At 46.5% G+C, this 26,381-nt stretch overlaps 1 protein-coding gene across 4 annotated transcripts; it reads left to right on the top strand.

The window, feature by feature from the left end:
- SETD4 (SET domain containing 4) lies at positions 1–25,877 on the top strand. Of its 4 annotated transcripts, none has more exons than XM_003358943.4 (11): positions 80–1,246; positions 3,272–3,442; positions 6,460–6,555; positions 9,429–9,466; positions 12,408–12,496; positions 14,459–14,888; positions 17,072–17,246; positions 19,399–19,480; positions 20,801–20,881; positions 24,554–24,677; positions 25,619–25,877. In XM_003358943.4, exons 2-11 carry the CDS (start codon positions 3,370–3,372, stop codon positions 25,751–25,753), a joined length of 1,323 nt encoding a protein of 440 aa, XP_003358991.1. In that variant the 5' UTR covers positions 80–1,246; positions 3,272–3,369; the 3' UTR covers positions 25,754–25,877. The 4 variants fall into 4 exon arrangements, 3 of the variants coding, with proteins under 3 accessions (XP_003358991.1, XP_005670385.1, XP_005670387.1); XM_005670328.3 differs by having other exon boundaries at positions 91–1,020; XM_005670330.3 differs by lacking the exon at positions 80–1,246 and adding an exon at positions 1,276–1,621.

Raw genomic sequence — 26,381 nt, 5'->3', positions numbered from 1 at the left:
ACACACTCTTTCACTGCTTGAGGACGCAAAGATGCAGAGCCAGCATGACTAAGCATAGGCAACAGCACAAATGTTATAGCTGAAAGTAGATCAACTAGTCAGGTTTGTTTTTCTGTTACTGAACTGGGGCTATGGGTTTTGGAGAGTAATACCACAGAAGTACCTTTCCTATCTCTGGGAAACATGCAATCAGCATGACTCATTACTGATATGTTAATCTTGATCACTTGGCATAAAGGAAAATACCTCTTTTATCTGCACGTTTTCTTCCTGTCTTGAATGTATTTGTGTGAGAATACGATGCCTGGAGTGGCAGCAACTATCTTGAGATTGTGAGGAAATAAACTAAGAGATGAATAGCCAATTTCCCAAGGATGGCACTGCGGAACATTAGAAAGAGCTTTTTTAATGATAACACTGAATCATGGGTCCACTATAAAGTTATTTTCCCCTCTTTTCCATACTGGACTTTCTTGGAAGCAAGTCAACAAGCAAGGTGGGGGTGGGGGCAGAAACTGAGCTTATCTCCTGTAAGGAAGAGTATTTACATAAACGATTTTAATTTTCCTGTATGGGTGATCCTGGCCAGCTTTATCAACCCAGCTGGCAAGGTGAAGGGCGGCTGGGCTGCCTAGCAACGGTGAGGCGTTGCCTCGAGGAAGGGCAGCGTCGAAGCGAAGTTGGCCAAGGAAAGGTGGCCCCAGCTTGCAAGGCCCCAGGGCGAGGAAGAAGTTGGCCTAATAAGGCGCAGGGTGGCTCTGTCCTGGGACGCTCGTACTTAGCGATTCCACCCCCAGAACTAAGGAAGTAAAGACTCTGCAGGTCAGCATTTCAGAGCGCAAATTCTGCACCCACAGCCACTGCTTTTTCTTAACTGCTAGGCCTGAGTTTTTTGCTTTTGTTTGCTGTTTTTGTTGGCTTCCGGTAAATAATGCGCAGGCGCACGCTAGGAGGTGGAGTCTTCCGGGGACCCGGCGTCCCGTGGCGGAAAGAGGGCTCCGCGAGCGACTGAAGGCGTGGGTGAGTGCGCCCTCGAGGCGGGCCTGGCGGCGCTCCGCCGGTCCCCCTGCAGCTTCGGTTCCCTTCTTTAACTGGGGAGCAGCTAGCGTGCGGTTTTGTGTTTCCACGCTCCCTCTCACCGCCATGTTGGAGCGCAGCAGAGGCCCGCCGGGGCGACTTCCGGAACGACTTCTGGGAAGACTTCCGGGGCGGGGCCTCCCGTTGCCCGGGTAACGGGAGCCGGCAGGTGCCTAAGCTCTCCACGTTTTAATTTTTCAGTGTAAAAGATTGAATCGCCTACCCCCATCATACTTAGAACGCACCTTACAGAACTCCCCTCCCCGTATCTCGAAATCGCTCATTTAGCGAATATCGACTCGAGAAGCCGATCCTGAGGCCGCGAGTTTGTAACCGGCTGGGGCCTGAGGACCCCTCTCGCCTCTTCCCCAGCGGCCGGAAAACGGCGGGGGCAGCGGAGGTGCCCTGTGTGTCCCAGCGGGGGGCGTCCTCACGTCTGGGGTCTGAGGACTGGGGGGCTAGGACAGTGCCGCCAGCCGTGCTGTCACCCTGGCGTCATGTGCACAGCTCGCTCGCAGGACACCGGGGACCCGCGCGCAGGCAGGTCGGGGACGCAGGCTGAACGCTGGGAACCCGGAGGGGACGAGCCGCGGTTGGCCCTGGGACCCGACTCGCCAACTTTTGGTAGCTCAGTGAACCTTCCTGTGCTGGAGTAGAATAGTGATAGGGCCTGGGGTCGGTGTCTCATTATTCATTTCTGTCCAGTAGTTTTTAACAATAGTTGTGTGGTTAAAATGCACATATATGCACATACTGTAATATTCATATTATGTCACTTAGGTACTTACATAAGTCGCAGAATAGTGGATACAAAAGTAATAGTAAAAGCCCCCTCCCCTTACACATTTTCGAATGTCCTTCAAATCTTGTGTTATAAACAAAATGTACAGAAAAGCAAACCCATAAGGGATTATTGAATTTGTTCTGCACCTTTATTATTATTATTATTATTTTCCTTTTTGGCTGCCTTGTGGCATGTGGAGTTCCTGGGCCAGGGATCTGGTCCTAGCTGCAGTTGTGACCTATGAAACAGCTGTGGCAATGCTAGATCCTTAACCCACTGTAGCCAGCCTGGGATCCAACCTGCACAGAGGTGCTGTATATCCTGTTGTGCCGCAGCAGGAACAACAAGCACCTTTATTTTTCCTGTAATTTATCTTGAACATTTTTACATCTTAACTCATACTTCCTATTAATAGCTTTGTGATACTCCACTCCCTGTATAATGCTGGTGTGTTTAATGGATTTCATTTTTTTTTTTTTCCTTTTCACTGCCACACCTGCGGCATATGGAAGTTCCCTCTCCAGGGGTTGAATTGTAGCTGCAGCTGTAGGACTACATCACAGCCACAGCAATACTGGATCTGAGCCGAATCTCTAACCTACACCGTAGCTTCTGACAACAGCTGGATCCTCAACCCACTGAGCAAGGCCAGGGATCAAACGTACATCCTCATGGAGACAGCATTGGGTCATTAACCCACTGAGCTATAATGGGAACTCCTGGATTTCATTTTTATACTTCCTAGGAATTAAAATGTAGAAATTGTAGTAGTCATTTATTTGTTTGGCTTTGCCTGAGCATGTGGAAGATCCCAGGACAGGGATTGAACCCTCACCACAGCAGCCATCCAAGCTGCTGCAGTGATACCACCAGGTCCTTCACCTGCTGCACCGCAAGGGAACTCCTGTAGTAGTCATTTTAGATTTTATATCATCTCTTTGTTTTGTCTGCAGTGTAGCTCTCATTTTCCCCCTAATTTGTGGCAAACCCATATTTAATTATACTTATTTCAGGATTCTGGTTTTAAGAACAAACCATTATTTACTTCCCACCAAAAGAGGTTTTTTGTTTTTTTGTTTTTCTCTAAGACTTCGTAGCAGATGGGATTTCATGGGTACTGTTTATTCAGAGTACAGTTAGGTTGGTACTTAGTAAGTGGTAATTGGCATTGAGATGTGTAAGTACCAAAGCACACACTTGTGAATCAGTTCTGAGGATTTCCATGGTTAGTCAACATATAGTAGAACCTGCTTCAAGATAAATCTGTTTTAGAGGGGCTGATGTAATGAGCATTCCACTAGTGTACCAGGGTTCATGGTTTACCTCATAGTGTGAACAATTTGTGTGCAAAAACACTTTAGGGAAACGGTTTACCAAATAATTTATATTTGTATGTTTAAATCCTTATAGGTACAGAGAACAGTAATTATCATACGAAGAGCAAGAAAGGCAAAGAAAATCCTTTTCGTTTTCAATTGGGCAATTAAGCAGAAACTGCAAATTATAGTATGAAGAAGGGAGGGGGAAGAACAAGCCGGATCAGAAGACGAAAACGCTTTGGGAAAGCTGAATCAAGAGGAGGTATAGTTTTGGATCTTTTTTTCTTTCTTTCTTTTTGGTCTTTTTAGGGTCATACCCATGACATATGGAGGTTCCCAGGCTAGGGGTTGAATTGGACCTGCAGCTGCCGGCCTACGCCACAGCCCCAGCAACACTGGATCCGAGGCTTATCTGTGACCTACACCACAGTTCATGGCAACGCTGGGTCCTTAACCCACTGAGCGAGGCCAGGGATCAAACCCACATCCTCATGGATACTAGTCGGGTTCATTACCACTGAGCCACGATGGGAACTCCCCAGTTTTGCTTCTTTTGATGCCAGTGATGATAAAAGGAATCCTTGGTTGTTTGGTATTAGTGGACACACAAAGCTTTTCTCAAAGGCACAGTGGGCAGAGTTCATAGAGGATGTTTCTTAAATAATATTCTTTTTAGTAGTGCCATTATGTATTTTTAAACTCTTGTAGGAATACAGCTATCAATATTTGGGTATAAATTTGTCATTTCAAGTTCAGTGTAACCCAATCTGAATGAGATACTATATGTGAAAGTGCTTGGCCAGCTGGAGAGTACTACATAAATGCAGTTGTGATTATTATTTTCTCTTTGGGCTGCCTTGTGACATATGGAGCAACTTTGTTATTTTTGGTAAAAATGAATCACACTGCTCCTAGAGGGCCCCCAGCGTGTTCATGCCAACACCTCCGGCTGTTTATCCTTTGTAGCCCATGTCCTCCTCACTCTTGCCTGGCCTTTCTTACGTTAACTTCTCCCTCCTTGTCCTGGCCGGAGATGATTTCAGCTGATATAATGCTCTTTGCTGGTTTACCACATCCTTGTTTTTCTTCCCTGCTCCCTTCTGGTGGTTCCGTTTATCACCGTCAGCCCAACTTTCCAAGGGACTGTCGTCAGTTAGTCTTCTTGGTTTAGGAAACTCCAGGGATGCTCATTCCATTTTGTGTGATATTCAAACTCCTGCCCAACATCAACTCCCTTTCTTTTTTCTTTTTTGGCCATGCCTGTGGCAGGAGGAATTTTCCAGGCCAGGGATCGAACCCACGCTACAGCAGTGACCTGACCCACAGCAGTGACAATGTTGGATCCTTAACCTGCTGCACCACAAGGGAACTCCTGCCCCATTTTAACCGTTTTTAAGTGTAGTTCAGTACATTTACATTGCCGTGCAACCCATCTCCAGGATTCTTTTCATCTTGCAAAACTGGAACTCTATACCGTTGAATAATAACTCCTCATTGCCCTCTCCCCTGAGCCCCTGGCAGCCACCATCCTACTTTTTGTTTCCCTGAACTTGACTGTCCCAGATACCTCATGTAAGTGGAATCATGCAGTATTATTCTTTTTGTGAATGGCTTACTTCACTTTCATTAATGCTCTGAGGATTCATCTATGAAGTGTGTGGCATCTGGATTGGTTCCTGCTGAGAGCTGTGAGAGAGGGGTCTGTCCTAGGTCTCTCTCTCTGGCTTTGTAGATGTCTCTCTTCTCCCTATGCTTCTTTTATCATCTTCCCTCTATGTCTGTGCAGATTTTCCCTTTTTATGAGGAACACCAGTCATGCTGGATCAGGGTCTATTCTGATGACCTCATTTTAACTTGGTTCCCACTGTAAAGACCTGATCTCTAAATAAGGTCATATGCTTGACCCCGCAATCCCACTCTTGGGCATCTATCCGGACAAAACTCTACTTAAAAGAGACACATGCACCCGCATGTTCATTGCAGCACTATTCACAATAGCCAGGACATGGAAACAACCCAAATGTCCATCCACAGATGATTGGATTCGGAAGATGTGGTATATATACACAATGGAATACTACTCAGCCATAAAAAAGAATGACATAATGCCATTTGCAGCAACATGGATGGAACTAGAGAATCTCATCCTGAGTGAAATGAGCCAGAAAGACAAAGACAAATACCATATGATATCACTTATAACTGGAATCTAATATCCAGCACAAATGAACATCTCCTCAGAAAAGAAAATCATGGACTTGGAGAAGAGACTTGTGGCTGCCTGATGGGAGGGGGAGGGAGTGGGAGGGATCGGGAGCTTGGGGTTATCAGACACAACCTAGAATAGATTTACAAGGAGATCCTGCTGAATAGCATTGAGAACTTTGTCTAGATACTCATGTTGCAACAGAACAAAGGGTGGGGGGAAAATGTAACTGTAATGTATACATGTAAGGATAACCTGACCCCCTTGCTGTACAGTGGGAAAATAAAAAAAAATATATTAAAAAAAAATAAGGTCATATGCTAAGGTACCGAGGGTTAGAATTTCAGCGTATGAATCTTGGGGTATACAGTTCAACCTATAATAGATGCCTTTTATTTATTATTCTTTCCTTATTGCACTGGCTAGAACCACCGGTGCAGTGTTGAGTATAAGTAGAGAGAAGAGACATCTTCGTCTTGTTCCTGATCTTAGGGGAAGGCACATAGCTTTTCATTCTTAAGTATGTCAGCTCTGGCTTTTTTGTTAGATTTTTTTTTTTGTTGGGTTGAGGAAGTTCCCTTCTATCCTTGTGTGCTGGGAGTATTTATCAGGAATGAATGTTAGATTTTATCAGATGCTTTTCCTGCATTTTTGAGATGACCATATGGTTTTTCTATTTTAGCTTGCATTACTTGCGCATGTTTTAAAACGTATTCCCTCTTAAGAGCGAGACAGTGCATCAGAGATTTACTTTTTAAACGGTGGTCTAATATAGAGTGATTTTTGTTTGTTTGTTTGTTTGTTTTTTAGGGCTTCTTTTGCAGCACATGGAAGTTCCCAGGCTAGGGATCGGAGCAGTAGCTGCCGGCCTACACACCAGCCCCAGCAACACCAGATCCGAGCCACATCTGTGACCTCCACCACCGCTCACGGCAATGTTGGATCAGAGGCCAGAGATTGAACCCGCAACTTCATGGTTCCTGGTCAGATTTGTTTTGTTTCTGCTGTGCCATGATGGGAACTCCTATAGAGTGATTTTAATCATCATTTTTTCTCTTCCCTCTCTTGGTTAGTGAATGAGAGCTACAAGCCTGAATTTATAGAGCTGAAGAAGTGGCTGAAAGATAGGAACTTTGAAGATACAAACTTAATACCTGCTCGTTTTCCAGGTAAGTCTGGCATGTCCCCCTCACAGGAGAGCCATGTGGGCCCAGGTGAGAGGAAGGCAGAGCTGATTCTTGCAGGTGGGCTGGGTTCTCTCTAGGAGCACACCTTCTACTGTGTGGCAGGCTTCTTACCTTGTATTATAATATTTATTTATACTTTACCTTATTCTGAAAATACACTGAAGTGGCTTGTGGATAGAAATTGCAAAATGGTGAAATAAAGTGAAGAGTTAAAGATGGAAATGAGTTGCTATTGTGGCTCAGCGGATTAGGGACCTGATATTGTCGCTGTGAGGATGTGGGTTCAATCCCGGGCCTCGCTCAGTGGGTTAAGGATCCGGCATGGCCACAAGCTGCGGCGTAGGTCACAGATGTGGCTTGGGTCTAGTGTTGCTGTGGTTGTGGCGTGGGCCTCAGCTGCAGCTGATTCAGCCCCTGGCCTGGATACTTCCATATGCCGCAGGTGTAGCTGAAAAAAAGGAAAAAAAAAAAGGAAGGTAAAATGGAAATGAGAATTGAAAAATAAGACGGAGGCAGGGATAAGGATAACGCAAAAGGCATGATTATGAAATCTTGTACCCCTGTCACAGGTGAACTACACATTCGATTCATCTTTCCAGCAGCGCAATGTGATGTGATCAGTTAGCCGAATCTTTGTGTTCTGTAACTAAATTCTAAACTAAATTAAACTAAACTAAATTCTTCACTCATCAGAAGTGCAGGTATTTCTGGTACTTAGACCTGAGGGAAATGTCTTCACTGGATGTTTTTATATATATTAAAAATGTATTTATTTATTTTTTTGGCCAAGCTCACGGCGTGAGGAAGTTCCAAGGCCAGGGATGAACTCAGGCCATCTCAGTGACAACACCTGATCCTTAACCATTAGGCCACCAGGGAACTGCTTCACTGTGTTTTTATAAGGAAGATGATTTGTAATGTTGGGACTGGTGTCCCCACCCACATACTTAGGGTGATCTCATGGGATTTTTCAAGGCATGCAGGCTGTAGTTTTCTAAGGGGAAGCTGTTCCGAACATCCAGAGGAGCTGCTAGTTCCCTGGTGGGTGGTTCCAGGAGAGGAGCCCTTAGGGAGACCTCAGCAGTGTTGCCCCCTCAGCTGGTCTGTGGCTGTGCCCCCCAAGTTTTGGAGGAGACCATGGTCACCTGAACAGGGTAGGTTAACATTTTCTTCAAGAAGTTAAGGAGCTGGCTGTAGAGGTTGGATTAACATTGTTTTCTGAGGAGTTCCCGTTGTGGCCCATCGAGTTAAGAATTCTAAAAATCCGACTAAGTTAAGAATCCCTGAGGATTCGGGTTCGATCCCTGTCTTCGCTCAGTGTGTTAAGGATCTGACGTTACTGCAAGCTGCGGTGTAGGTCGCAGATGAGGCTCGAATCTGGCATTGCTGTGGCTGTGGCGTAGACTGGCAGCTGCAGTTCCTATTCACCCCCTAGCCTGGGAACCTCCATATGGCACGGGTGCGGCCCTGAAAAGATAAACAAGCAAAGAGAACATTGTTTTCTGAAAATTGAGGAGCTTGTGATGGAGTTTGGGTGAGCATTCTCTTCCAGAACATTCTCTTATAACAGTTGGGGCAGCTTGCTGTGGGTTGTGGCTGTGTACAAGGCCACCCAGCTCTGTCCACAGCTCCACTGTGGGATACACAGAAGCAATTAAGTATGTTCTGTTTTTTGTTTTTTCTTCTTTTCATTTTACGGCCACAACTGTGGCATGTGGAAGTTCCCAGGCCAGGGGTTGAATCAGAGCTGCAGCTGCCAGCCTACACCACAGCCACAGCAACAGGGGATCCTTAACCCCTGAGTGAGGCCAGGGATTGAACCAGTGTCCTCAAGGACATGGACGCTATGTTGGGTTTGTAATCGCTGAGCCACAACAGGAACTCCTTAAATAAGTGCTTGAAATCGAAACCATGTGTTTGAGCTGACTGTATGCTTCTGGGTGGGGAGATGACGCATCAAGTCAAACCTGCTAGACATCTGACTGAGGACTCAAGGCGAGTCCCCTCTGAACCAGGAGCTCCCATCAGTTCTGCAGACATTGATGAATCATATTCCCTCCCAGCTGAGAGAAGAAAGTCAAGAACAGTGAATTTGAGAAGATGACTGGAGAGACTCCGTATAACTATAGGTCATATGGTACCTCTGCCTGGCGGAAAGGCTGCCATCTATCTGACTGTGTTGCAGGAGGGGAGCCTGGGCACGGAGGGGCGAAGTGGATGTTGGCGGTGTTGGCAGGGCCGCTGGGGAAGTTAACTGTTGTGACTGTGCTCTGGCCCAGGCCTTGGCTGGTGGGGAGCAGCTGGCCCTGGGTGTCCCCCCCCGGCCCTTGTCCAGTCAAGGAGAGTGTGGCGAATGGGCTGCCTTGTTGGGAAGGGGAGGGTGTAGGCTTCAGGCTTGTGGGACCTGAGTGGGCTTTACTGGTCAATCAGTCGGAGACTCATGATCATTACTGGGGAAGGCTGGGGTAGTGGACAGAGAGGTCTGAGGGTCCCTCCTCTGAGGTGGGGTGTGCATTGGGAGTAGACCCCACCCCAGCTGGTAGGCCACAGGGGAGAGGGGCCAGTGTCAAGTTTCCTGTAGCAGACCCCGCCGCAGATCAGTGTAAAGTCAGCGATCGTCAAGCGTCCGTGCTGAAGCCAACTTTGCCCTTCGAGATTATAAACCCAAGAGGAAGTCAGAACAATTTCCTGAATAACGTTTTGATCCTCTTTCCGTTGGGAGTCAAGGATGCAGCCTAGCCTCAGCTTCGCGTAATTCTGAAGTTTACCCACATCTTTTATTCAAAATAGTATCGCTAAGACCTTGAAGATTTAGTAGGATTTACCATTTTTTCTGTCTTTGTGTTTGTTCTTAGGTACAGGAAGGGGGCTGATGAGCAAAACATCCCTACAGGTGAGAATTTCTTTCTTCTGTTGAAACCCAAAGTAGATTTTGCTGCTTAGCGTTTGTGGTTAAAACCAAATGAATTAAAAATATCTTAGACATACAGGCTTTTTTTTTTTCTCCTTCCCTAACAGATAGGTTTGAATACAGTTCTGTCAGTTAGACTTAAGTTTGCTGTGTATGAGGATAAGCCCAACGTAACAGAGCGGGAGTTTCTTCTGCCCTGGATAGGCAGACCTGGGCCGCCAGGGTGGCCCAGTGGAAGCCATTCCGCCCTCATCCACGTCTGCGTCCTTAGAAGGAGCCCCAGCCCCTCAGCTCCAGGGCGTAGCTCCCGCAGCGCCTGCCGCAGGCTGGAGCCGAGAGTGGGGAAGGGCAGACCTCCTCTCGTCCTGGAAACTCCTCTCCTTTGCTGGCTGCAGGGACACTGCCCCCTTCAGGCGGGACCGCAGCAGGGGAGAGGGCCTGTAGGGCTGGGCTCCTAGCAGTGTCCGCAGCAGCAGGTTTTATAAGTCTGGTCATATTTTAAATGTGCCAGGGGAGGCGAGGGTGGAGGGGGAGCTGCTCTCATCTGAGCATCACAGAGTACAGAGAACGTGGCCACGCTGCGAGTGGAGGGAGGAGGCCTGGGAGCCTGTCTCGGGATTGCCTTCCACCAGACAACGGCTCTGAACCCTCTCGACCTCGGTCTTCTCACCTGGTGAGTGAGGAGATCAGTGGGGTCGTGCTCATTTTAGTTCTGTATAGCTCATTTTAGGGTCTGTTTTGGTTCTTCTGTACTGCTTAAAGGACATCTATTGCACACTTTTCGGTAAAGCTAGAAATTAATTCCCTAATTTGTTCATGTTTCAATTTCATATCGAAAAGTTATTTCAGTTCCTTAATTTAATTTCTATAAAACCCAGCTGCGTACACATGTTTAGCTTAAAGAATGGTAGCTTTTAATGTAATTCTGTTACATTATTTTAATTTTCTATTAAACATTTTCAATTGTGGTAAAATATATGAAATTTAGGGCATTCCCGCTGAGGCTCAGCGGTTAATGAACCCACCTATATCCGTGAGGATGTGAGTTCCATCCCTGGCCTCACTCAGTGGGTTAAGGATCTGGTGTTGCTATAAACTGTCTTGTACGTCACAGATGCGGCTCGGATCCTGCGTTGCTGTGGCTGTGGTGTAGGCCGGCAGCTACATCTCCAATTGGACCCCTAGCCTGGGAACCTCCATATGCCACGGGTACGGCCCTAAAAGATCCTAAAAGACCAAAAAAAAAAAAAAAAAAAAAAAAAAAACCATAAAATTTAAACTGCTTTTAGGTGTGCAGTTCAATAGTATTAAATGCATTCATCTTGTGCATTATTTTTGCTTTTGAGGAGATTGATGACTTTATTCTGAAGCAGAATTTAGGGGAGACAAACATACCTCATGAATATAGCAGTGCCTATAGGTGGGTTTTTTTTTTAGTCATGAAATGATAATTGGCAGTTGCTTTACATCTACTTTCAAATGTGATTTTTTTGTTAAAACTTTTTGAAAACTGAGATGTGTTTTACCCACAGTGAAATGTGTAGATTTTGTGTCCAGTTTGGTGAGTTTGGATGATGAAGAAATATACCCTAGTCAAGATACAGAACATTCTGTTGAGTGGCTTTTTTATTTTTTTATTTTATTTATTTATTTGTCTTTTTGCTATTTCTTTGGGCTGCTCTCGCGGCATATGGAGGTTCCCAGGCTAGGGGTCTAATAGGAGCTGTAGCCACTGGCCTACGCCAGAGCCACAGCAACGTGGGATCCGAGCTGCGTCTGCAACCTACACCACAGCTCACGGCAACGCCGGATCGTTAACCCACTGAGCAAGGGCAGGGATGAAACTCGCGACCTCATGGTTCCTAGTCGGATTCGTTAACCTCTGCGCCACGACGGGAACTCCCAATTAAGTGGCTTTTTTAAAATCAGGAAGTCATGGGATGTCAGAGCAGGATACCACCCCACCTCAGTCTTGGTTTACAGATGAAACCAGGTATTGAACCCAGGAGATTTTTGGCTGAGATGTTTAACCAGCTCAGGTGCTAGTTAAGATGAAAGCAGGTTCTTATATCTGGCTTCTTTGTGCTTTATTGGTTTCTCATATCTATTCCTTGACATCTGAATTTCTCTGTCTATGTTTCTCTCTGTGTGGGAGAAACTGAAAACTACCTTTTTGCAGTTGGTCAAAGGGGACCCTTGTGTTGGATAGGTTGCCTTTTCTTCGGCTACTTGTGGAGAGTAGGCCCTTGCGGGAGTGGTCACTGGACACACAGACTGTACTGGAAGAATTTTTTAGGGTAATTTCTTTCTTTCTTTCTTTCTGTCTGTCTATCTGTCTATTTGTCTTTTTAGGGCCACACTCTGGGCATATGGAGGTTTCCAGGCCAGGGGTTGACGGCCTACACCACAGCCACAGTAACACAGGATCTGAGCTGTGTCTGCAGCCTACACCACAGCTCATGGCAATGTCAGATCCTTAACTCACTGATCGAGGCCAGGGATCGAACCTGCATCCTCATGGATATTAGTTGGGTTTGTAACACTGAGCCATGACGGGAACACCAGTGATTTCCTTCTGTGGCCTGTGGGTAGCAGTATTTCCTGGCCTAAGAACGTGAAGGAACAGTATGATTTGCGTCGTCAGAGTGTTTCTCCCTTCGTTTCTGGTGGAGGGTTATTTGTTGGTTGGTTCCAGTCACATGGTTAACCCTTAATTCTTGCTGGGGTTGGAGAGCTGGCATGGGAGCAGCCTTGCCTGCTGACTCAGGGCCTGGGAGCCGGTCCAGTGGTGGTCTCTTTGGTGGCCTGTGGTTGGGCTCCCCTGGGTGCTTAGTCTTTGGTTGTGGACTTGGGGCTTTAAGAGATTCACGTAGGTCCTTCTCAAAACCCAGGGGTTCTAAACCTTCCCTTCTTTTTGGCAAAGGAGGGACAGCTGGTTATCGCGTTGCCTGAGAGCTGCCTGCTTACCACGGACACGGTGCTTCGGAGCTACTTAGGGCCGTACATTGCTAAGTAAGTGCCCGCACACCTGCTGGTGTATATACTGGTGCAGATGCTTTTCCTTTTAAGCCTGTATCACTGGCAAGGATCTCATCTAAAACTTAGCACTTGAGGACCCAGCCCCTTTGTGTAGCCAGTAAATATCTGAAATGATTTGAAAGGTTTCTTCTGTTCTATGAAGTTGGTTCTTAATTCATTGTAAACTGCGTTTTTAAGGTTTTGACAAATGATGTTTACTCTCTTTTATTTTTACACTTATTGTACCTGCTTGAATGCTCCTTCAGGTTTGAAGAGCTCTTGATGGTAGGAAAGAGTTGGTTTTATGTGGTGTAGAGGAGCAGAGGCCAGCATGGCAGTTGAGAGCTATTCTCTGGCTTATGTTATAGGGGGTCTCTGTTTTGGGGGGAATTTCTGAGGACAGAGTGAGGGAGATCCTTAGCATAACGGGTTTCTAGATTATAAGGGTTGAAAGATTGTATTGTTTCTTTTTTTTTTTTTTTTTGTCTTTTTTTGTCATTTCTTGGGCTGCTCCCGCAGCATATGGAGGTTCCCAGGCTAGGGGTCTAATCGAAGCTGCAGCTGACGGCCTGTACCAGAGCCAGAGCAACGCAGGATCTGAGCCGCGTCTGCCACCTACACCACAGCTCACGGCAATGCCGGATCCTTAACCCACTGAGCACAGCCATGGATTGAACCCACGTCCTCATGGTTCCTAGTCGGATTCGTTAACCACTGAGCCACGATGGGAACTCCTGTATTGTTTCTTAACTCAGGGAAAGTTCTGGACTTTTCCCCCAGTTTATGTTTGTAAGAGGGCCAATGTATTTTCCTTGGCCTGAGTAGCAGCAGGGATGCTTTTATTTTTTTATTTTTATTTATTTATTTTTTGCCTTTAGGGCCACCCCTGTGGCATATGGAAGTTTCCAGGCCAGCAGATGAATGGGAGCTGCAGCTGCCAGCCTGCACCACAGCCACAGCAATGTGGGATCCAAGCTGCATCTGTGACGTACACCACAGCTCACTTCAGCGTCAGATCCTTAACCCACTGAGCAAGGCCAGGGATCGAACCTATGTTTTCATGGATACTAGTTGGGTTTGTAACCTGATGAGCCACAACGGGATGCTTTTAGTATTAAAATTTTGTGTTCCTTCTGAAATTTTGAGTAGAATGTGTGGTAATATAGGACTCTGGACTTTGAAGGATTAATGAAAACTTTTTTGAGTGCATTCATACAACTTGTGATCATTTTATCGCTAACAAAAATACTGCAGTGTTCAATTTGCAATAGAATAGGTAAATTTAAGACAAAAGCTTTAGAAGTATGACAAGTCTATAATGAGCATAGTCCGTTTTCTGTCTGGGTTAATATTGTTACAATAGAACTTTCTCAGTGTTTTACTTTGTGTTATCAGTATGGTAGCTGCTACCCACATATGGCTGATGAGCACTAGAAATATGGCTTGTATGACTGAGGAATTGAATTTTTAGTGTTATGTAATAAAAAATTAAAATTGCAGTAGCTCTGTGTACCCAGTGGTTACTGCTTTGGATGGGACACTTCTAGGTTCTTTCCACCATTTGCTGTCCCCCCCACCCCCGCGCCCAAGTTTTGTATCCTTAACCAAGTGAAACAAATGGAATTTCAGCAAAAGCTCTAAAGCTGGAGAACCAGGTTGGAAGCAAACAGGTTTTGACCAAAAGGAATCTCTTGCAAACACTGGAATGCGGGTTAGTGAGGTGGTTTTTGCGCTGGTATGACTGGTTCATGGCACTTGCATCAGGGCGTGACCCAGGGAGGAAAGGCTTGAGGGAGAGAGACCCTCCTTGGGTGCACTAGGTGAACTTGGAGTGTGGTGATGGTTGGGCCACAGTCCTTCTGGGAGCAGAACTAAGCACTAGGATGTCTGCATCTCTTGCTTACTCCATATTTTGAAGGAACGTAATTCTTTGAATCTGGCTTTTCATTTTAACAGGTGGCAGCCTCCTCCATCCCCGCTGCTGGCTCTGTGCACCTTTTTAGTTTCAGAAAAGCATGCTGGGGATCAGTCTCCCTGGAAGCCGTACCTGGAGGTTTTGCCGAAGACCTACACCTGCCCTGTTTGTTTGGAACCGGAAGTGGTGAATCTCCTTCCCGGACCATTGAAATCAAAGGCCAGAGAGCAGAGAACCCGCGTGTGGGAGTTCTTTTCTTCCTCCAGAGACTTCTTTTCTTCTCTGCAGCCTCTGTTTCCCGAGGCTGTTGAGAGCATCTTTAGCTATAGCGCCCTGCTGTGGGCTTGGTGCACCGTAAACACCCGGGCTGTGTACATGAAGCAACGGCCCAGGCAGTGCTTTTCCACTGAGCCCGACACCTGTGCACTCGCCCCCTACCTGGATCTGCTGAACCACAGCCCCGCCGTCCAGGTGAGATGTCAACCACAGAACACGTCTGTTTCAATTGGAAAGCCTCTAACAGGAAGGACCTGCGACTTAGAACAGTGAGCGAAACCACAGGGCAAGGTGCGACTGGTCAGCCTACCTGCTGTCAGGTAGCCTCCGCTCTGCTCCTGACCCCATTTCCCTCCTGGAAGCCTGCTCCCCGACTCTGCTCTCCAGGCCCTAGAAGTTTGGTGCTCTGTCCCCTGGATCTTCTGAACCAGCAACCCGCTGGCATGGTACAGCATCCTCCTCCCTCCTTCCAGACCTGGGACCAGGCTCCCTTGCTTTCGTCTCTTGGGGACGTCGCTGTCAGCATCTATTTTGCTGTCATCATCAAGGGACTCGTTCCTTCCCCATTGGAGCTCTGCAGTCTCAGAGGACAGGGACTTTTGCCTTTCCTTTTTTTTTTTTCCCCCTAACCCAGTGCTCAGTACATGACCTGGCACATAGTAGGTGTTCAGTAATCTTTTTCTGAATGGGTGGATAGATGTTTGTGGGAAACAGTCCAGGAATTCTGCTTTGGGCATCAGAGCTTTCTTCTACTCCAGGCTTCTCCCCTCTGGCGCATAAAGGAGGCGATTCCATCTGCAGGGCCCACTGGGGTGAGGGCCTGTCTTTTTTTTTTCTTTTTGGCCACGTCTGAGGCGTGCAGAAGTTCCTGGGCTAGGGATTGAACTTGCGCCACAGCAGTGACAACACTGGATCCTTAACCCCCCGATCCACAAGGGAAGTCACAGGCCTGGTTTTGAGGGCAAAGAATGTCTGTGCGTCAGCTAACCTGGGCCCCATTCAGGGAGCGCTGGAGGGCCACTGGCGGGACCCATGCCACCCCAAGAAGATCGGTGCTGCCCACTTGGTCCACGTGTCTGAGGGGAGCGGGAGGCCCCCTGTGCTTTCTAGGCCTTGGCCATCTCCCTGCCTGTCTGTCTGGTGTTTCTGTAGAAAGATGCATTCTAACAAAATTAAGCAAAGGAGATCGAGGTTAGGTGGGTGTTTCTATGCTGGATGTTGATGAAACAAAGTCAGAGGTTGTAGGGCAACAGGACGCTGGCCACAGGGACCCAGTAAATCCCCTTTGGCATGATTTTATTTTTTATTGGGCTGTTAGTGCATTTATGGTCCCAGTTGGTGATTTTACACGTGTGCCTAGGGGCTTCACAGACCACAGCCTGTGGGCACGTGGTCGCCGGAACCTGGAGAAGCTTAAAATGTTTACTATCTGGCCCTTTATGGGAAAAGATTCCCAGCCCCCTGCCCCCAGGTTGAAAGTGTGCTCCAGCTGGCTTTTGCTAGGACCCTGCAAACCATGGCCCTGATCTCTTGTTGGTGCCACAAGGTGGCATCAACCCCTGTTCCTCATCCTCATCTTGCTGGGATTTGCTGCTTGGTAAGGAGTCCTTGGTGCTTGTCCCCACTCCTTGTTGTGGGAGCAGTTAGTTCTCTCTCTCCTCTATACCTATTAGCTAATAAAACTGACCAAATCCCATGATAGTATCAACCAGTGTCATGCTGCTCAAAGGCTGTGTGTCTAAGACTTGAAATTTCATGTGTGGCCTTGACATTTCTGGGCCTTGCAGGGCCCCAAAGGCCTGACCATGAACTCCTCTGTTCTTACGGATATTTCCCACCCAGCAGGCAAGGCTTCCCACCTGGCCATTTGTCCTGTCAGCTGGACTAGCTGTACCCTACCTGGTCCTCAGCCTAATGGGTGTCACCTCCCTGCCAGCCCTCAAAATTACGCAAACAAGCAAATCACAGGTGACCCATGGGAACCAGGGGGTCACCTTTCGTCCCTGCAAGCCTGCTTCCACGGTCTCTGCCGTCCCTCTGCTCCAGAGCGCAGTTCCCCTGTGGCCCTGGCCGGCGTGCTGGCTCCTCCCCTGGACTGCACGTGTGACTAAGCTGCTGTCAGTCATCTGTCTGTTGGCAGGTGTCCTGTGTTAGCCCAGCCTCAGAGCCCTTGGGTGGGACTGCCTTGATCCTCTGTGGGGTGATGCTGAGGCCAAAAAAAGAGGCTAAAGTGCAGAGGTGGCATTTTTTCCACCTGTGGATAGATTCAGCCATGCGTGCTTGAAAGCTGCATCCAGCTTAAATGAATACAATCACTTAATCTTTTTATTGCTTTTCTGCTTTGCTCTGAAAACTTCTTTTGCAATTTTCCTTTCTAGGTGAAAGCCGCGTTCAATGAGGAAAGCCGTTGTTACGAAATTAGAACGGGTACAAGCTGTAGAAAACACGAAGAGGTATTCATCTGCTACGGCCCTCACGGTAGCCACCGTCTGCTCCTGGAGTACGGATTTGTCTCCCCCCGTAATCCACACGCTTGTGTTTATGTCCCAAAAGGTGGGAATTAACTTCGGTTCCGATCATTAAGATGATACAGTTTTTCCCCCATCTGTGGTTAAGTTTTTATAAAAATGGCAAAACTGTAAAATGGCTATCATTTATTTTCTCCTTGGTAGGACTAACCTACTTCTATTGACCACGTACCTTCAGTGTCAAAACAACAAAGCTGGAGTTTCCGTTGTGGCTCAGGGGTTTACGACCCCGACTAGTATCCATGAGGAGACAGGTTTGATCCCTGGCCTTGCGCAGTGGGTTAAGGATCCGGTGTTGCTGCAAGCTGCAGCACAGGTCACAGATGTGGCTCTGATCCAGTGTTGTTGTGGCTGTGGTGTAGGCCAGTAGCTGCAGCTCTGATTCAACCCCTAGCCTAGGAAGTTCCATGTACCACAGTTGCAGCCATAAAAAGAAAAGAAAAAAAACAAAGACAAAAAACCAAAGCTTTGATCAATATTGAGGATATTGAAGAAAACTGAGAGAATTTTTGTTGCATTAGGTCAGACAGTAGAATGAAAGGAAAGGAAAACTACTAGGGATATAAATAGGGTATAAATAGATGGCAAGACATGGACATTTTTGTCCTGAGACATTGTCACTGAAGAGTAGGATTAGAGAGCAACAAGTAGAAAATACTTATGAAGCACCCATTGTGTGTCAGGCACTGTACCAATCACAGGATAAACAAACATGTTATACAGTTCTTGCTTTGGCAGTTTAATGCAGTGATAAAATAAGAATTCATTTATATTCTCTTCTTTTTTTTTTTTAGGGCCATACCTGAGGCATGGGAGTTCCCAGGCAAGGGGTCAAGTCACAGCTGCAGCTGCAAGCCTACACCACAGCCACAGCAACTCCAGATCCGAGCCAGGTTTGTGATCTACATGGCAGCTCATGACAACGCAGGATCCTTAATCCAGTGAGCGAGGCCTGGGATTGTACCCACATCTTCACGATACTAGTCGGGTTTGTCAACCCACTGAGCCACAGTGGGAACTCTTTCGTTTATATTATTCTGTTACCTACCGTCATCATTGGCATTACTGTTTTGTAAATAATAATTTATCTATTAAATTTATGCTGTAAAAATTCTAAACAGAGTATTAAAAATAGTACATTGAGGGCTGACTTTTTCCCCCCTCCCTTCCCTCGAAGCATCAGAGAAAAAGTGTTCTAGGCACTGAAGAAATGCCAGAGGTTTACCGAGGGTATAATTTGAGGGAGTTCCAAGTTCTTGTGGAGAGAGAAACCTGGTCAAGGTGATACCCACTCCATCCTGTAGGCAGAATGATGATGTTCTTTCTCAAAATGAGATAGAAAAGCAAAACCAGGGCCTTGCTGGGGCTCTGAGAAAGGGTAGCTTTGAGCTTAGCCTCATATTGTCAGAGTCACTTTGAGACTGATGACTCTGAAGTACTGATTTGCCAAATAATTTGAACAAAATTGATCCTTCAGTTACTTTTGCATATAATAATAAAAAGACACATAAAAAGAAATTTTAAAATGGAAAAAAAAAATCCCTCGTTATGCTACCACCCCAAATAGCTTTGTTAATTTTTGCATATTCACCTTCAATTGTTGGTGATTACAATCACTCATATGCAGCCGGTTTTAAATTTGAGCTTTGAACACCTGAATCTTGGGAACATTTCCTCAGTTTGTACAAGGTCTGTACTTTTGGTGGGTGTACCTTCCCATCGGTCCTGCTGATGTTTTCATTAACCAGTTTTGTTGGTTGATTTGCTCTGTGGGAGCAGGGGCTCCGGTGGTGATGTTTTGTCCCCTGCGTCGGAATTCTTGTAGCTGACTTTTAGGGCCACACCTGTGGTATATGGAAGTTCCCAGGCCAGGGGTCATATTGGAGCTATGGCTGCTGGCCCATGCCACAGCCACAGCAACGCAGGATCTGAGCCGTGTCTGCGACCTACACACAACTCACAGCAATGCTGGATCCTTAATCCACTGAGCAAGGCCGGGGATTGAACCTGCACCTTCATGGATGCTAGTCGGGTTTGTTAACTGCTGAGCCACGACGGGAACTCCTGTTTACATGTCTTGATTCTGATGGGGAGGAAAGTGAGCTGAGAAGGAAGGGTCCACTCTTTTGTCTGAATTATACCTTAAATCTCAGCCTGATTTTTTTTTTTTAATGCAGATATACTTGTGAAATATCTTCCATCGACAGATAAACAGATGAACAAAAAGATTTCCATTTTAAAGGATCATGACTTTATAGAGTAAGTGTTTCTTTTGTGAAATTATCCTTCAGGAAACAGTGATGAAGAAACAGAGGGTTAGGGTATCTGCAGGTGTGAGGAACCTCCTGCCTCACACCTGGTGACAGACAGCTGGTTACTGAGCACTTACTATGTGCAGTAATTTTGTTGATGGCGTGGAGCCCATGAGAAGTGGAAGGTACCTTGACAGGAAACGTTTTGGGTGACATAAGATGGAAGCGTGAAGTGTTAAATGATAGCTCCAGGAGGGCCCCACATGCATTGATGGGTAGACCGGCGTGTTTATTTCTAATATGTGGCCAGGCTGGCTGTGGGTCACCCAGCCTCATGATGCATGACGATGCGTGGCTAAACAGGGCTTGAGACACTCCCTTTCAAATTTTCTTCTGGAGATAAAATGAAGTTCTAAATAATGCAGCAGTGGCATAGGGGCCAGCTTAGCTGTGATGGTTGCCATTTGTTTCATCCTTAGGATAAGCCAGATTCTTCCTCATTCATCTCACAGTGACCTGTGACATGTGCCCTCTCACTGTGGTCCCCTCACCCCGAGTTCAGCTGCTTATCCAATAAAAAAAATAGACTTTTTTGTTCTTATTTTTATTTTTATGTTCTTTTGTTTTTTTAGGGCTTTATCCATGGCATATGGAGGTTCCCAGGCGAGGGTTCTAATCAGAGCTTCAGCTGCCAGCTTATATACCACAGCCATAGCAACACCGGATCCGAGCCATATCTGCGACCTACACCACAGCTCGTGGCAACACTGGATCCTTAACTCAGTGAGTGAGGCCAGGGATTGAACCTGTGTCCTCATGGATGCTAGTTGGGTTCGTTACTGCTGAGTCACAGTAGCAACTCCAAAAAATTTACTTTTTTGGTAACACAAAGAATTTTCAGTAGAGTTCCCATTGTGGATCAGTGGGTTAAGAACCCAACATGGTATCCATGAGGACGCTGGCCTGGCCTCGATCAGTGGGTTAAGGATCTGGTGTTGCTGCAAGCTCTGGCGTGGGTCGCAGATACGGTTTGGATCCGGTATTGCTGTGGCTGTGGTTGTGATGTAGGCCTGCTTCTGCAGTTCCGATTCAGCCTGTAGTCAGGGAACGTCCATATGCTGTGGGTGCAGCCCTAAAAAAATTTATTTTTCTGTTATTCAGGCTTTTTTCTTAAGTATTTGCAGACTTCCTTTTCTCTCTTGTTTTTGTGACTTAAGACTGCGGTTTGCATGATGTTTAGTGGCCCCTTTAAAAAAAGGTTTTAGGCATTTACCATGGCGTAATGAAGTACCGAAATGATGGATTTGTCACTGTGTTTCTGCTTCAGAAATCTGACATTTGGATGGGATGGACCGTCCTGGCGGCTACTCACAGCTCTGAAGTTGTTATGTCTGGGAGCTGAAGATTTGTAAGTTTCATGAGTGTTGGTCACGAGTTGTAGTTACAATTTGGGTGTAACCTTGGCATTTTTTGGGCTTCCGTTCAAGTGCTCAGCCTCCGAGGGGAAAGGAATGCCATTGCATATTGGGGTTGCTTGTTCTCCGTGTAACTTGTCCATGTGGTGATTGTTCACTTTGAGGTTTTCAGCGTTTCTGGAATTCTGGTTTTAGAGCCATAATCAGAGTACATGGTCCTGAGAACTGGTCTCCGCTTGGACCTTTCCCCCTGGTGACCTGCAGCTCACTGTTCAGGGTAAACACTTCAGGAAGTGTGAGCATGGCCGCTGCTCAGAGGCAGCTCTGAGCAGGTGGGTTTTTCCTGGGAGCAGATGGGGCTCCTGACCACGGGTCCCACCTGGTTCTGCCCCAGGGACAGATCTAGACCCTGGCGGAGGGTAGGCATGGGTGGTTTCATGGGAGGCAGGTAGAGGAGCCCCCCCGGGGCAGGCAGCATCCGGGTCAGGCTCTGTATTCCTGAAAGGCGGTTGGTCCTTACCTTAGTGTGACAGGACCGCTGTGCATGTGGCCAGGCACCCCCAGCCCTGGGTCCTTGTCAGGGAGTAATGCCTGTTACTCAGCGAAAGCTCAGGCGAGAGGAACCATGGGGAGGACTTCCTAACGATGGCGAAGCCCATCTCTGGCTGTTGGGAGGATTAGACAAGGAAGTGCCTGGAAGGGGCCCTTAGCACAGTGCCTGGGATGCTGCTCACCTGGTCATGCCAGCGTCTGGGACGCTGCTCATGTGGTCATGCCTGTACCTAGGATGCTGTTCATGTGGTCATGCCTGTGACCTTACTGGGTATGATGTTGCTTCCTTTCCTTTTATCTTTTTTTTTTTTGCTTTTTAGGGCCGCACCTGTGGCATGTGGAAGTCCCAAGGTTAGGGGTCGAATTGGAGCTACAGCTGCTGGCCACAGCCACAACCACAACCACAACCACATCCACAGCAATGTGGGATCCAAGCCGTGGCTGTGACCTATACCACAGGTCAGATGGTGGTATAGGTCACAACGCCAGATCCCTGACCCACTGAGCGAGGCCTGGGATCGAATCCACATCCTCATGGATACTAGTTGGATTTGTTTCTCCTCCATCACATTGGGAACTCCCCTTTTTTGTTTTTTGGTTTTTTTTGGCTGTGCCCTTGGCATGAGGAAGTTCCCAGGTCAGGGATGGAACCCGCGCCACAGCAGTGACCTGAGCCACTACAGTGACAACGCCAGATCCTTAACCAGTTTTGCCACTAGGAAACTCCACTTACTTCCTTTTTGGTAGTGACTTGGGGAGAAAAACTGCTACCTGTCCTCAACGCCAGAAGTAGCTGTCTCTTCTCAGCAGATGATGTGTTTTTGTTGAACAGGCACAGAATTCTGTATCTGATCCATTTCTGTCTCTTTATTGTTTGCTAGAAAATGCAGAGGCAAATTAGAAGTCCGTCCAAGTGTGCAGGACTTTAAGGCATGCAATTTGCAATTCATCACTGACTCATTCCTGGATGTATCGTATCACTCTTCCTCTCATCTTTCCTTTGTCTTGTTTTTCCTGTCCATTCATCTTGTGTTTTAAATCTCATGGGTACCCACATAAGTTTCTTTAAATCCTTCTTGGAGGCATTCCCATCGTGGCTCAGCAGAAATGAATCCGGCTACTATCTATGAGGACAAAGTTTGATTCCCTGGCCTCACGCAGTGGGTTAAGGATCTGGCATTGCCGTGAGCTAGGTGTAGGTTGCAGACATGGCTTGGATCTGGCGTTCCTGTGACTGTGGCTGTGGCATAGGCCAGTGGCTACAACTCTGATTCAGCCCCTAGCCTGGGGACCTCCATATGCCTTGGGTATAACCCTAAAAAGACAAAAAAAAAAAAAAAAAATCTGAAGGAGTTTGGTTTTAAAAAAATAAATAAATCCTTCTTGACAAAGAATTCATACCTTGGAAATTAAATCAAATAAACAACTGGGTGTTTCCCAGAGGTCATCCTGAGGCCTCTTTTCTTCTTTCTGCCCAGAGCGGGGCAGCAGAGAAAGCATTTGGGTATTTGCCTGCTGTTTCTGCCTCATTAGCTTTGTCACTTAGGGCAAGTCCTTTACTGTTCTGGATTCCCAGCTAAAAAAGCTGCCTAGGGTGGGGATCGTATTGCTTGCTTGCTTGCTTGCTTTCTTTCTTTCTTTTTTTTTTTTTTTTTTTTTTTTTTGTTGTGGCATATGGAGGTTCCCAGGCTAGGGGTCTAATCGGAGCTACAGTTAGTTTCCAGCCTATGCCAGATCTGAGCCTCGTTTGCGACCTACACCACAACTCATGGCAACGCCGGATCCTTAACCCACTGAGTGAGGCCAAGGAGCGAACCCGAAACCTCATGGTTCCTAGTCGGATTCGTTTCCGGTGCGCCATGACCAGAACTCCCGTCATGCTTTCTTTGCGGGGCAGTTGTGAAGCTGAAGACGCATCATGGTCACATATGAGACCCTGTGCCTGGCCCACAGTGATGTCCTTCCTTCCTTCCCTCCTTTTCCGAGAGCCCCTCCGTTCCTGGGGTTGCCACCATCTTCTCAAAAGTTAAAGATGTCTAAGGCTCTGTTTCCTGTGTGGCTGTTGGCTGTTTTGAATTTCTATCTGTGAAGCTGTCACCTCACTTTCCCTCCCAGGCCACCGCCACGGCCACCTCCTCCTCTGCATCCAGAATCTGTCTCTTTCTCTCCCCCCGCTCCCCACCCCCGCCGCCAGCCCCGAAGCACCTACCCTGTTCTGCCTGCAGAAAGGTGGCTCCACCAGCCCACTGGACCCCATCTCCTAGACGTTCTTGCTGTAAAATTGGAGTAACCAGGATGTAGAGAAAGGCCCCCTGTGGAGTCCTCTTTCCATCTGTAGAACGTTTTACTTTGCGAAACATGTCTTGTTCAGTTTGCCATTTTTAGGAGAGGCTGTCACTTGAAGAAAAGAAAAACTGCCGTCTTTGCTCCTCAGTCCTCTGGCTGTGGACTCACCTTCTCGACTGTCCCCTGTTCTTTTCCCGTGACTAGTAGATGCGACTCTGCTCTTTTGTGCCAGACACAGGATTGCGATGCTTTATATATACATATATAAAATACATGCATACATTTATCTGTAAATGTATGTATATATAATTATATACACACGTGTGTATAATTATATACACACGTGTGTATATAAGTGTACATAGTATATATTATATAAGTAATATATATTATATATAAATATATGTAATATATGTAAATGTAACAAATATATATATGTATTTCGGCTGTGGCCTGCAGCAACTTGGTGTGGGAGCTCAGTTCCCAGCCTAGGGATTGAACCTGGGCCACAGCAGTGAAAGCACGGAGTCCTAACCACTAGACCACAGGGAGCTCCCCGAGATGCTAATAAAACTTCATCCCTCCCTACAAAGATCGCCAACCCCCTCACATCTTATTCTCAGGGTTCCTTCTTCTTAATGACTTTGTCTCCTTCAACCCCGGACCTGTGTGTGGTGGGAGGTTGGAGGGACTGTGCTGATGGAATGAGTTTTATTAATGCTCCTGGGAAAGTCGGAGAAGAGTGTGTGCTTTGTGTTGAAGTATCAACGCCTTCTTGACTTTCTGAGAACCTGCTGAAATGGCTGTATTGACCATTTTGGTTCTAGCACCTGTTGGAAAAAAGTACTTCTTGGGGAAGTAATTTCAGATGCACATGAAAAGACAAGTTTGGACATAGCCCAGAAAATATGCCATTATTTCATAGAGGAGACTAATGCTATGCTTCAGAAGGTATGTTTCTAGAATATTGGCTTCTCTTTGTTACAGAAGTGTTTTGATGAAGAAGTCGTGTTGTACTTGTTTGGGAATAGTACACCTTATTAGGGTGTTGGTAATGCTTTAATAAATGAATGCTAATGTAATCTCTGTTTTTTGGCTTTTTTTTTTTTTTTTTGGTCTTTTCTAGGGTCACTCCTGCAGCATATGGAGGTTCTCAGGCTAGGGGTCTAATCAGAGCTGTAGCCTACGCCACAGCCACAGCAACGTGGGATCTGAGCTGTGTCTGCAACCTACACCACAGCTCGCGGCAACACCGGATCCTTAACCCACTGAGTGAGGCCAGGGATCAAACCCTCAACCTCATGGCTCCTAGTCGGATTTGTTAACCACTGAGCCACGACAGGAACTCCCTCTCTGTGTTTTTTGACTGTTAACATGTGTCTATACCTTTTAATAGGTAAAGTTACTGCATGGGTTCTTGGTAATAAGTTTTTAAGGTCCTCTTTCCCTTTCATTTAGTGAATGTTTCATTTCTTTCCTTATTAAATGAGGAATCAGCTTATTTGAATGAAAACATCACTGGGATTAAAACTATAATTTTAATGAACATTGAACAGATTGTGTTTAGTGAAATAAACCAGAACACAAATAGGCAAATATTGCACGATTCCATTTATGTGAGATATCTGGAATCGGCAAATTTATATATAAAGAAAGTAGAATAGAGGGTACCAGGGGTTTGGGAGGGGGAGTGGGAAGTTAATGTTTAATGGGCACAGAGTTTCTGTTTGGGATGCTGAAAAGGTTGTGGAGATGGTTGGTGGTTATGGTTGCACAGCACTGTGAATATACTTAGTGCCACTGTACTGTACATTTAAAAATAGTCAAAGTGTTAAATTCTAGGTTTGTGTGTATTTTACTACACTCAAAAAATAATTTAAAATGTCTTCCAGATCTCTCATATGAAAGATGAAGACGTGGCTTTGATAAACCAACTAACTTTGGTAGAAACACTGCGGACAGAAGAGCTGAAGATTCTCCAGGCCTCGACTGAGATCCTAGCTGGTTTGCAAACAGCTTTTATGTAACTTCAGTGTGTGTGATCACCTCCTGTGGTGGGTGTCCCTTCTTAAACATTTTTAAACTAAGGTTTATTTTATATAGAATCATTAACACTCAGTGATTGGTTTCTATTAAACAATTATCTGCTGAGTCGTTCTCCTTCTTTCTTTGTTGATGGGATGACTGTCCCAGGATGCTGAAGGGTACCTGCAGGGGCATAGCAGGTTCTGGGGACTCTGGAGCTGTCAGTGATGATGGATGGCTGGTTCCAGTGGCATTTCTGATGCTCCAGAGTAAACAGTCCTGGGGGAAGAAATCTGAAGGAAGTATGAACTGTAATGAGAGAGGGAGCCAGGAGTCACCCTGCAGCTCTGTATGTGTCTTGCTTTGTATCTGACACAGCACCTCTGAAAGGGCAGGAGGTTGTGCTGCTGTGCTGATGCCTTGGGGTTTGGGGTTTAAGGACAGGTGGTGGTGGGTAGCTTTGCAAGGGCGAGTGCATAGCAGTCCTGGGTCCCAGCCTGACTCCACCCCAGCTACCCTGAGCTAGAGCAACTCACACTCACTTTTTTTTTTTTTTCCCACATTTATCATCCTTGATTTCCCCTCTGAAAATGAGATTATTGGCTGGAATGGGTGTCCCCAGTGCCCCCA

This window comes from Sus scrofa, chromosome 13 (assembly GCF_000003025.6).
Source record: "Sus scrofa isolate TJ Tabasco breed Duroc chromosome 13, Sscrofa11.1, whole genome shotgun sequence".
Taxonomy (NCBI): domain Eukaryota; kingdom Metazoa; phylum Chordata; class Mammalia; order Artiodactyla; family Suidae; genus Sus; species Sus scrofa.
Note: the sequence above shows the minus strand (reverse complement) of the source record. Positions and strands in the feature narration are given on the sequence as shown.